Source organism: Botryllus schlosseri, chromosome 13, assembly GCF_051294905.1.
Source record: "Botryllus schlosseri isolate E-star chromosome 13, Bs_hap1, whole genome shotgun sequence".
Lineage (NCBI taxonomy): Eukaryota > Metazoa > Chordata > Ascidiacea > Stolidobranchia > Styelidae > Botryllus > Botryllus schlosseri.
The window spans coordinates 11,957,124-11,970,282 of record NC_137248.1 but is presented as its reverse complement, the minus strand read 5'-3'; the positions used below and the strand labels follow the sequence as shown (position 1 = coordinate 11,970,282).

At 39.2% G+C, this 13,159-nt stretch overlaps 1 protein-coding gene across 2 annotated transcripts in view; it reads left to right on the top strand.

Annotated features, from left to right (window-relative positions):
• Positions 1–13,159, top strand: part of LOC145454181 (uncharacterized) — a 28,420-nt gene that overhangs the window by 13,335 nt on the left and 1,926 nt on the right. The window contains exons 5-6 of one of the 2 annotated variants that reach the window (XM_080332198.1): positions 1,477–1,617; positions 2,678–2,846. In XM_080332198.1, coding sequence (XP_080188324.1) covers positions 1,477–1,617; positions 2,678–2,846 — 310 coding nt within the window. The remainder of the gene's footprint in view (positions 1–1,476; positions 1,618–2,677; positions 2,847–13,159) is intronic. The other variant, XM_080332199.1, reaches the window with a different exon arrangement.

The following is a 13,159-nucleotide window of genomic DNA, read 5'->3' as shown; positions in this document are numbered from 1 at the left end:
TCAAAGGTATCGAAGGAAGCTTAAAGGGCGAGTGTTTCGCACATTGCAATATCTGCAATTGTGACATTAACCTGGGGGCCATAGGAATGCCCGCTATTTCAACCCACATTGATACCCCAAAACACAAGAAGAGTGTCATCATGATAGATTCGAACCAGTCGATGAATAATTTTCTCACAAGTCAATCAGCACCAACGACCACCGACCACAAGGGGCAGCTGCTGCTGAGGGTACCTGGGCATTCCACACCGTCAAACACCAGCAATCATTCCTCTACGGTTGACGCGTCTAATCAGAGCGAAGTGGAGAAGTTCGGTTTTACACCCTATGAGAGGCCCCAGACCAACGTTTTTTTTTGGCTGACGAAGTGCTGTTTCGGCCGGGAGTAAAGGTAAACCAAGACCTCAGCTGTCTGAGATCCATGAAGCACTTCTAGTAAGAAGAAGTTGCTGGAGAAGGTTGTTTTTTGCTAAAAGTATGGACGGTGATATGCCACGGCTCGTGTAAATACAAAGTATGCACAAAAACACTTTTTAAGGCTAATCTAATTTTTCGACTGTCCTTATTTTTGGGTCCATGTCAATGGCAACCCTGGGTATATATGATGAAAATGACTCGAGTTGAGTCGGTTCAAACGTTAAAATTAGAGAAGGCTTGGAACGCTGTGGGTTGGTCAAGCCATGGAAGTAACGAACTATCAAACTATCATGATGGAATACTAATATTTAATAAGGTTGTAACCGGCGTTGCGTAGCGTAGCGGATTTCGCAATCTAAGCAAGTCGGTATGGCAGCCATTGGCATTATGTTGCCTCCTTGATAGTTAGTTACATCTTGGCTAAATCTTGGATCTCTATCCATGTTATTAAAGTCAATTAAATGTGGCGATTAACAAAGTAGTTCGTTCGACAGCTGGAACACCAATCGATTTTTGGGCGATTGGACAGTTCTTTACTATGACAATAATTTTATGTAGTTATTTATCTGTTTATCTTATCTATCTTCAAAATTGTAACGCGACAGCTTTCACGATGTCATGATGCATTTGGCTCCTCGCATTGTGTCTGTATCTCAATATTTTGACAAGTTATGCCAAGTACAACAACAACTTTATTCAAATATTTAAAAATGTGATTTGTTTTCGTGTCAGGCGTGAATATTACGATAGTAAATCACATTTTCGCAATGTGTGTGGAACGCCAGTAGTCTACTAGGTTCCGTCAGATAAGGCATACTTGAAAATATATTGAATCCCCCTATAAATGAGGCTGCGGCGCGCGGCGTCATCAAAAACTATGAAATTGGCCAGCGAGCGCATTTCAGTTTGAGACTTCTGGTCTTATCGATCATTCCTATCTAATACCGAATACTGTGCAGTGTGCACTGTGCATGTGCATGCATATTTTCTGTACCACTATCACTGCCGTATGTTTTGTATTTTGGTTGGGTGAAAATAAAGACTCTCGCTCTCTCTCAGATGTAACGGAATTGTCGAATGCTCTCGCTTTGAGGATGAATGCGATTCAAATTGTGAATTCCCGCCCAAGGAATGCAGTCAGTTCGAACTAACGACCCCGATGTTCATGTTCGTCCTCGGTACTGAATTGAAGATTAGAAAGTAAGTAGCCTACATGCCCACAAGAGCTCCCATGTCTATGTCTACGAAAAGGTGTGCATTTCTCATGTCCGAAAAATCTCTGCTAGCAATACTGGCGGCATGTCTTTCCTCGAAAGCTTATGTTTTTACTGCTCACTTGTTTTAGGCAAAACGACTGAATTTTTGCATTTGGAATTTTGTAAAGTCGAAATTAGTTTGAGGTTAGGCTTGCATCACTTTTATGGGTGAAATTGTGATTGTGTTTGGGCGAAAGGCCCCTGCATCACTGCAACTATTTTCCAAAATGGCACCTAGTCGTAGTATTATTGGTCAGTTTGCGTTAATCACGAAGATCCATCCTTCAATGTAGAAATTGACCATGTCGGATTACCTGACAAAAGTATGTGACCTATCGACAGAATCTATCTATGCTTTTTGAAACTTTTTGAATGGGTACTTCGCAGTTCTTCATTTTGTATACTTCAATTTGAAGTAGTTTTGGCATGTGTTATTAATTACCAGTTCTACTTCTACTTGAGTATCAACTCTGACTACTTGACCCCATTTGGCCTAACTACGGATGGTTGGATGTGGCCAGGGCCGTAACTGCCGCACCCCAAACCCTTCAATTGGGGGGAGCGAGCTCGAAGGAGGCCCAAAATTATTTCGTAAATTAGCATAAATTAGAGTTTTTTAGAAAATTTATTCAACTTTTACAAAAAATGTTCGCGCTCCACGCGATTTAGTGTTGCCAAATGTCTGGATTATTGCGTACTCCCCCCCCCCCCCAAAAAAAAAGAAAAATACCCGTGATTTTTACAAATGGGCGTTTCGGCGTCGGCCATTACCACGCCACGACGCACCAAGACATACACAATTTCAGGCCATGCAACATACAGGCCAACTTCTTAATGTCTCTGTCAGGCTATATGTAAGCTGTTACATAGGATTGGTTTACAGAGTTCTAAATGCCTCGCGGAAACTGCTACCTTTTATAAGAGGCCTATAATCTCCATAGCAGTTGTTCACTTGAAGATGTCGTCTAACAGAACTCCTTACATCAGTGCATTATATTTATAAGGTGCAACCGCGAAGATGACAATTGGGACATAAACTTCTCGAATTACGTCGTGCCACTGTCACTTTGCAACGGAGTGCTGGAGTGCCCGGGCGGGGAAGACGAAGAGAACTGCACCAATAGATTTCACTGCAATGGTGGAAAGCAGGAGCTCCCGACTGGAAGTGTGAAGGTGAAGTACATATAATAAGATGAGGTGGCCTACATATAGATGCATTTTATATCGGTATACTATAAAATGAGGTATATTCAATTATTCATTCATTCAACCAATCAATCAATCAATCGATCGATCGATCGATCGTCAGATTATATTTTCATCTGCCCAAGACACAAAATGTACGATGCGGTATACCAGACACACAGTGCGATGTAATGAACAGATAGGGGGATCCACCTCGACCTAGTGCGCGAGTCTTCTTCGATGTTACTCTTCTTCGTCGGTCCTTTTTTTAGGAGCTATTTATTGCTATTTTTCTTTCTTTTTCGGTTAATTTCTGGGCTTTTGTCACCGTATTCCTATGTTAGCTTAGCGAAAACTGAGATATTTGTATCAACATTCAGCATATGTAAAATTGAGAACTAATACCTCGCAAAAGCGACGTCGCTTACTTCTAAGTCGATATTAGATTTTGGGCAGAGGTGAGTTTAAGTCGTAGAAGTAGAAGTTAGATATTAGGCCTATTTTGTTAAGTAGCAGTTGAAGTAGCCTAGTTCAAAATCATAACTTCTAGGGCAAGTAGACTGACCAACTTGAGTAGCCTACTCCGAAAATGTGTAGGAATTTCCGTACTTGACCACCTCTGATGTTGGGTAATTAAGATTCTGTATGTTTCCCATAGGGTGACTCTCTACACTATGTATATTCCATAAAAAGTAGTAGACTTTTACGAACCACTGCTTTAAAGGGCGGATATCATAAAGTTGGATCATCGATAAAGTCGAATATTGTGTTCATCACGATTTAACAACCCAGGATTAGGGAAACCGGTTGATCGCAGCACATAAAGTTAGTTTTATTCTCATGATTTAACAAGCCGTAACAACCTATAGATCAGTGGTTCTCAACGTGGGCGATTTGGCGGTCTAGGGGGGCGAAAATAACGAAGGGGGCGATAGGGGGCAATGGTGCGTAAAAACGGCTATATTGGAGTCGGGACCGTAACTACCGCACCCTGAACCCCCCAATTGGGGGTGGGGGGCACGAAATCGAAGGAAGCCCAAAATTATTTCGTGAATTAACATGAATGATCGAGCAATTTTTTAGAAATTCATGCCACTTTTTCAAAAAATTTTCGCGCGGCACGCAATTTAATATTTTCATGTATCTTGATGTTGGGGTCCCCGTCACCCAACAAAAATACGCATGATTTATGGAAATGGGAGACTTCGGCGTCGGCCATTACTGCGCTACGATGCACCTAGACATATGAAGTTAGAGGCCATGTAACATGCGCCTCCGGGAAGTGTGCCAGAACGATCAGAAGCGAGAAGACCTTGGCCGAAAAGGAATGCCCTTGTTCTGACCGAAAACTTCGATATATATCCATGTCCATAGGCGCCTGGATGGCTGGCGTCGAATGTTCCTGTCATGGCGACCTTAACCCTACAGGACAAATGCCATCCCGCAAGGAAAAATTATTTGCCAGTTAAGAAATACCAATATGAAATCATGTGCATCATTTTCTTTTGGTACGTTTTGACGATTTCCATATCTTCTGACACAGCAGATATAGGAGGTCACGAAATAGCATCATGTAAAGAAGTCAATATAACAATGATTCCGCCAGAAGATGTTTAATTATTATTTAGGGGTCCTACCTTTTCCAACATACCACATCGACCATATTGACCAATTCAAACATAAATTATATGAATTTGTCGCGCTTCGCGCGTTTAGTCGAAATACGGTGACTCACCAAACAGTACATGAAATAGTGTATAGCTGATATGCAGCGACAAAAAGCCCACTGGCTGAGGGGGGGTCTGGGGTTTGGTTTATCACCCTATGGGGCCAACGACCAACATTTTTTTTCGAGGGGGCCGACGAAGTGCTGTTTTTCGGTTCCCAATATTTGGGGGGGCGATGATCGGTGTGGAGCTTCAAAAGGGGGCGATGAGTCGAAAAAGGTTGGGAACCACTGCTATAGATTATAGTTATCTATGAAAACCGCGAACACTGCGTAAAATTCCTACGCGCAAATATTTCCGATAATGACCCTGGCTTCGCTGAACAATCAGACAATCAACGGACTATTTACCCACCATTGCAGAGCGATATATCCACCAATATTCTATAATCCGTTTCTTTGCTGTATATTACTGATTACGCACAACTTTCATTCCCCTACAATAGCCGCGGTATCTTTATTAGCATTCGGCCGTTTCATTCACCAAATTGACAACCAGCAGTCAAAACCGTGTTGACACATTATGATGCAATAGATAACACTTAATTGAAAACTCGGGACACCACAAGTAACTGCTGTCATCTGGGCCGAATATTTGTATGAAATTTCCAAAGCGGAAAAAAGATATGACCTACCATTACCGTTTTTAACGAACTACCTCCGGGAGGATGAGTTAATACCTTGTCTGGATTCAATAGTGGTATAAATTACATACCAATATGAGATAGCTTATTTCCAGATGCATAAGTACCAATAAATGTCCACCAAAATTTCTGTGATGTGATCGCATTCGCAACAATACACCATTGCTTCGATCAATTTGACCCTGTCAATATATGTTATCGGTAGGGTAACTTAAACTTTGTTCCGGGAGATGACTTATACCTTTTCTGAATCCAATAGTCATCTATGTTACACCCAAACTAGAGACAGCTTATTTCGAGGTACACAAGTTACTCCAAAATCCACCTAAATATGTCGTATTATCGCTACAAAGGCCAATTAACATTCGTTTCACGCAACTCGACCATACCAATATATGTTATCGGTAGGGTAACTTAAACTTTGTTCCGGGAGATGAATTATACCTTTTCTGAATCTAATAGTCATCTATTTTACACCCAGACTATAGACAACTCATTTCGAGGTACACAAGTTACTCTAAAATCCACCTAAATATGTCGTATTATCGCTACAGAGGCAAATTCACATTCATTTCACGCAATTTGTCCATGCCAATATATGTTATCGGTAGGGTAACTTAAACTTTGTTCCGGGAGATGAATTATACCTTTTCTGAATCTAATAGTTATCTATTTTACACCCAGACTATAGACAACTCATTTCGAGGTACACAAGTTACTCAAAAATCCACCTAAATATGTCGTATTATCGCTACAGAGGCCAATTCACATTCGTTTCACGCAATTTGTCCATGCCAATATATGTTATCGGTAGGGTAACTTAAACTTTGTTCCGGGAGATGAATTATACCTTTTCTGAATCTAATAGTCATCTATTTTACACCCAGACTAGAGACAACTCTTTTCGAGGTACACAAGTTACTCTAAAATTCACCTAAATATGTCGTATTATCGCCACAGAGAACAATTCACATTCATTTCACGCAATTTGTCCATGCCAATATATGTTATCGGTAGGGTAACTTAAACTTTGTTCCGGGAGATGAATTATACCTTTTCTGAATCTAATAGTTATCTATTTTACACCCAGACTATAGACAACTCATTTCGAGGTACACAAGTTACTCTAAAATCCACCTAAATATGTCGTATTATCGCTACAGAGGCAAATTCACATTCATTTCACGCAATTTCTCCGTGCCAATATATGTTATCGGTAGGGTAACTTAAACTTTGTTCCGGGAGCTAAGTTATACCTTTTCTGAATCTAATAGTCATCTATTTTACACCCAGACTAGAGACAACTCATTTCGAGGTACACAAGTTACTCTAAAATCCACCTAAATATGTCGTATTATCGCTACAGAGGCCAATTCACATTCGTTTCACGCAATTTGTCCATGCCAATATATGTTATCGGTAGGGTAACTTAAACTTTGTTCCGGGAGATGAATTATACCTTTTCTGAATCTAATAGTCATCTATTTTACACCCAGACTAGAGACAACTCATTTCGAGGTACACAAGTTACTCTAAAATCCACCTAAATATGTCGTATTATCGCTACAGAGGCCAATTCACATTCGTTTCACGCAATTTGTCCATGCCAATATATGTTATCGGTAGGGTAACTTAAACTTTGTTCCGGGAGATGAATTATACCTTTTCTGAATCTGATAGTTATCTATTTTACACCCAGACTAGAGACAACTCATTTCGAGGTACACAAGTTACTCTAAAATCCACCTAAATATGTCGTATTATCGCTACAGAGGCCAATTCACATTCGTTTCACGCAATTTGTCCATGCCAATATATGTTATCGGTAGGGTAACTTAAACTTTGTTCCGAGAGATGAATTATACCTTTTCTGAATTTAATAGTCATCTATTTTACACCCAGACTAGAGACAAGTTATTTCGAGGTACACAAGTAACCCTAAAACCCTGTTAAATATGTCGGATCGGATCGCCACAGAGGGCAATTCACAGCATTTCATGCAATTTGACCATATCTACATATCTTATCGGTAGGGTAAGTTTAACTTTGTTCCGGAATATGATTTATAAAAAAATTGCGCAGTACCGTGTGATGTCACCAGGAGTATTATTGACGGATGAGATTTTAAAAAATTTCATCGTCGACTCGAAAACGATGACGTTGAAGTGTGCGACCTGTTGCTGTTTCCACTGATATGGGAAGATCATTTTATACTCATTTCATTTTCAAAGGCAAATAGCCAAATTGCGATTATAAACTCCCTGGCTGATCACAAATTATCAGGTTGTTTGGTATCGAAGTTGAAAAGCAATTTTAAGGGTTTTTTTCTCCGGAAATTCAAAATTGACGGACTCTAATTCGAAATGAAATGTTTGGTAAAGGCTGATAAAGCATGGAGTCCTCACTAAAGCATATCCGGCATTGAAAAACACCCGAAATACATGCTGGTTTAATGCTGTGACACAGTCACTATGTCATATTTTGAAGGAGACGAATTCGTTGATGTCGTTCAAACCAGGCAATAAATATGCCGAATTATTGAAGCTGGTAATGACAAGACAGGAGATTGCTGATGATTTTTATGACTTATCGGTTAAAGAAGCATGCGATTTCTGCGATTTCGTGTATGGCGATCAGTTGGATTCTGAAGAGTTTCTATCATCTCCTTACGTATCAACTGCCTTGGAATGTTTCAACTGCGTACCATTCATGAGCGTCGAACGTGAATCTCAATGCTGCAGCTGTGGTAATTCAATTAATAAGCAGAATAATCGAAGAATAGATCTATGATGCTCCCAGTACCCAGTTCTTGCACAAGCATAAAAACTTTTTTGGACCATTTCAAAAACGAAATCGATTTCAGACATTGCAGCGTTTGCAACTCCGCCAATAACTTGGCCAGAATTAGTTTGACGTCGATCTCTAATGTTCTAATCATTTCGTTGGCAAAACAATCAACTGGCACCTCAACAGCCGCTACGCCAATTCAAATTGACGAAAAGATCAAAGTATTGCTTCAAGCTGGTAGTACCCGTACGGCGTACATATACTTTGAAATCCGCAATAACTCATAAACGTTGCAATGATGCTGGTGGTCACTGGATTTCGTACTCGTTCAATTGCCTTGGGGGGGGGGGGGGGCTATATGTTTCAACGACTATCAGGTACATTTCGTGGACGTCAAAGAAGCCTTCGATTTCATCAGAGCAAATGGGCAACTATTGTTCTACGCAGCTTTATTGTAAAAAAATCAATCATTCTTTCATTTTCGTTGATAATAAAAATTATTGTTTTCACACCTGAACATCGGTCATCACTCGTAACTATTGTTTTTATTGAAAGTATATGACGATTGCAATCAGAAAAGGTATAACTCATCTTCCGGAACAAAGTTAAACTTTTCCTACCGATAAGATATGTTGATATGGTCAAATTGCATGAAACGCTGTGAATTGCCCTCTGTAGCGATCAGATCCGACATATTTAGGTAGCTTTTAGGGTTACTTGTGTACCTCAAAATAAGTTCTCTCCCGTTTGGGTGTAAAGTAGACGACTATGAGATTCACAAAAGGTATAACTCATCTTCCGGAACAAAGTATAAGTTACCCTACCGATAGGATATATTGACATGGTCAAATTGCGTTAAGCGATTCTGAATTGCCCTTTGTAGCGATCAGACCCGACGTATTTAGGTGGATTTTACAGTTATTTGTGTACCTCGATATAAGTTATCTCCAGTCTGGTTGTAACATAGATGACTATTAAATTCAGAAAAGGTATAAATCATATTCCGGAACAAAGTTAAACTTACCCTACCGATAAGATATGTAGATATGGTCAAATTGCATGAAACGCTGTGAATGGCCCTCTGGGGCGATCAGATCCGACATATTTAGGTGGGTTTTAGGGTTACTTGTGTACCTCAAAATAAGTTGCCTCCAGTTTGGGTGTAAAGTAGACGACTATGAGATTCAGAAAAGGTATAAATCATATTCCGGAACAAAGTTAAATTTACCCTACCGATAAGATATGTAGATATGGTCAAATTGCATGAAACGCTGTGAATTGCCCTCTGTGGCGATCAGATCCGACATATTTAGGTGGGTTTTAGGGTTACTTGTGTACCTCGAAATACCTTGTCTCTAGTCTGGGTGTAAAATAGACGACTATTAGATTCAGTAAAGGTATAACTTATCTTCCGGAACAAGGCATAAGTTACCCTACCGATAAGATATATTGACATGGTCAAATGAGGGAAGCAATTGTGGTTTGTGTGTCGCGAAATGCGATCATATCACACTTATTTAGTTGAATTTTGCAGCAAAGGGTTGTGTACCTCGAAATGACTTGTCCGCAGTCCGGGCGTAAAATATATGGGTACTAGATTTAGAATAGGTATAACTTATCTTTCGGAATAAAGTATAAGTCACCCTACCGATAGGATATATTCACATAGTAAAATTGCGTGAAGCGATTGTGCATTGCCCTTTGTAGCGATCAGATCCGACGTATTCAGTTGGATTTTAGGGTGACTTGTGTACCTTAAAACACGTTCTGTCCAGTTTGGGTGTAAAGTAGACGACTTTGAGATTCAGAAAAGGTATAACTCATCTTCCGGAACAACGTATAAGTCACCCTACCGATGAGATATATTGATATCGTCAAATCGTGTGAAGCGATTGTGCGTTGTCGCAAAATGCGATCAGATCCGACGTATTCAGTTGGATTTTATGGTTACCTGTGTACCTTGATATAAGTTCGATCTAGTTTGGGTGTAAAATAGATGACTATCAGATTCAGAAAAGGTATAATTAATCTCCCGGAACAAAGTTTAAGTTACCCTACCGATAACATATATTGGCATGGTCAAGTTGCGTGAAACGAATGTGAATTGGCGTCTGTAGCGATAATACGACATATTTAGGTGGATTTTAGAGTAACTTGTGTACCTCGAAATGAGTTGTCTATAGTCTGGGTGTAAAATAGATGACTATTAGATTCAGAAAAGGTATAATTCATCTCCCGGAACAAAGTTTAAGTTACCCTACCGATAACATGTATTGGCATGGACAAATTGCGTGAAACGAATGTGAATTGGCGTCTGTAGCGATTATACGACATATTTAGGTGGATTTTAGAGTAACTTGTGTACCTCGAAATGAGTTGTCTCTAGTCTGGGTGTAACATAGATGACTATTAGATTCAGAAAAGGCATAATTCATCTCCCGGAACAAAGTTTAAGTCACCCTACCGATAACATATATTGGCATGGTCGAGTTGCGTGAAACGAATGTTAATTGGCCTTTGTATCGATAATACGACATATTTAGGTGGATTTTAGAGTAACTTGTGTACCTCAAAATGAGTTGTCTCTAGTCTGGGTGTAACATAGATGACTATTAAATTCAGAAAAGGTGTAATTAATCTCCCGGAACAAAGTTTAAGTTACCCTACTGATAACATATATTGGCATGGACAAATTGCGTAAAATGAATGTTAATTGGCCTTTGTAGCGATATTACGACATATTTGGGTGGATTTTAGAGTAACTTGTGTATCTCGAAATGAGTTGTCTCTAGTCTGGGTGTAAAATAGATGACTATTAGATTCAGAAAAGGTATAACTTATCTTCCGGAACAAAGTATAAGTTACCCTACCGATAATATATATTGGCATGGTCGAGTTGTGTGAAACGAATGTTAATTGACCTTTGTAGCGATAATACGACATATTTAGGTGGATTTTAGAGTAACTTGTGTACCTCAAAATGAGTTGTCTCTAGTCTGGGTGTAACATAGATAACTATTAAATTCAGAAAAGGCATAATTCATCTCCCGGAACAAAGTTTAAGTCACCCTACCGATAACATATATTGGCATGGTCGAGTTGCGTGAAACGAATGTTAATTGGCCTTTGTATCGATAATACGACATATTTAGGTGGATTTTAGAGTAACTTGTGTACCTCAAAATGAGTTGTCTCTAGTCTGGGTGTAACATAGATGACTATTAAATTCAGAAAAGGTGTAATTAATCTCCCGGAACAAAGTTTAAGTTACCCTACTGATAACATATATTGGCATGGACAAATTGCGTAAAATGAATGTTAATTGGCCTTTGTAGCGATATTACGACATATTTGGGTGGATTTTAGAGTAACTTGTGTATCTCGAAATGAGTTGTCTCTAGTCTGGGTGTAAAATAGATGACTATTAGATTCAGAAAAGGTATAACTTATCTTCCGGAACAAAGTATAAGTTACCCTACCGATAATATATATTGGCATGGTCGAGTTGTGTGAAACGAATGTTAATTGACCTTTGTAGCGATAATACGACATATTTAGGTGGATTTTAGAGTAACTTGTGTACCTGGAAATGAGTTGTCTCTAGTCTGGGTGTAACATAGATGACTATTAGATTCAGAAAAGGCATAATTCATCTCCCGGAACAATGTTTATGTCACCTTAATGATAACATATATTGGCATGGTCGAGTTGCGTGAAACGAATGTTAATTGACCTTTGTATCGATAATACGACATATTTAGGTGGATTTTAGAGTAACTTGTGTACCTCAAAATGAGTTGTCTCTAGTCTGGGTGTAACATAGATAACTATTAAATTCAGAAAAGGTGTAATTAATCTCCCGGAACAAAGTTTAAGTTACCCTACTGATAACATATATTGGCATGGACCAATTGCGTAAAATGAATGTTAAATGGCCTTTGTAGCGATATTACGACATATTTGGGTGGATTTTAGAGTAACTTATGTGTATCTCGAAATTAGTTGTCTCTAGTCTGGGTGTAAAATAGATGACTATTAGATTCAGAAAAGGTATAACTTATCTTCCGGAACAAAGTATAAGTTACCCTACCGATAATATATATTGGCATGGTCGAGTTGTGTGAAACGAATGTTAATTGACCTTTGTAGCGATTATACGACATATTTAGGTGGATTTTAGAGTAACTTGTGTACCTCGAAATGAGTTGTCTCTAGTCTGGATGTAAAATAGATGACTATTAGATTCAGAAAAGGTATAATTCATCTCCCGGAACAAAGTTTAAGTTACCCTACCGATAACATATATTGGCATGGACAAATTGCGTGAAATGAATGTGAATTGGCCTCTGTAGCGATAATACGACATATTTAGGTGGATTTTAGAGTAACTTGTGTACCTTGAAATGAGTTGTCTCTAGTGTGGGTGTAAGATGGATGACTATTAGATTCAGAAAAGGTATAACTTATCTTCCGGAACAAAGTATAAGTTACCCTACTGATAAGATATATTGACAGGGTCGAATTGATCGAAGCAATGGTGTATTGTTGCGAATGCGATCACATCACAGAAATTTTGGTGGACATTTATCGGTACTTATGCATCTGGAAATAAGTTATCTCATATTCGTATGTAATTTATACCACTATTGAATCCAGAAAAGGTATTAACTCATCCTCCCGGAGGTAGTTCGTTAAAAATGGTAATGGTAGGTCATATCTTTTTTCCGCTTTGGAAATTTCATACAAGTATTCGGCCCAGATGACAGCAGTCACAAGTAGGCTATGCTAATCATCGCGGGCAACCTTATCCAACTTTATGCGTCGCGGTTAGCAGTTTTTAATCACACGATTAGCATTCTTCCAGATCAGGTAACTTTGTGATCTCCGCCTAAAATGCGTCCTGATTAGCACTTTTAGTCACATGAGTAGCATTCTCCCGGATCAGCTAACGAGTAACTTATGATCTCCGCCCTAAATGTTTTTGCTTGAGCCACCGCTGCTCTGACCTCACAGGTGAGCTAATGATGGCATCGCAGTGACCACTAATGGGCACTAATGTTACATCTTGCAATGGTTTTATATTAGAAATAAATATCTATCGGTCTGTCAGGCAGGTCCACTGCTATCACCAGTTCAAGAAACTG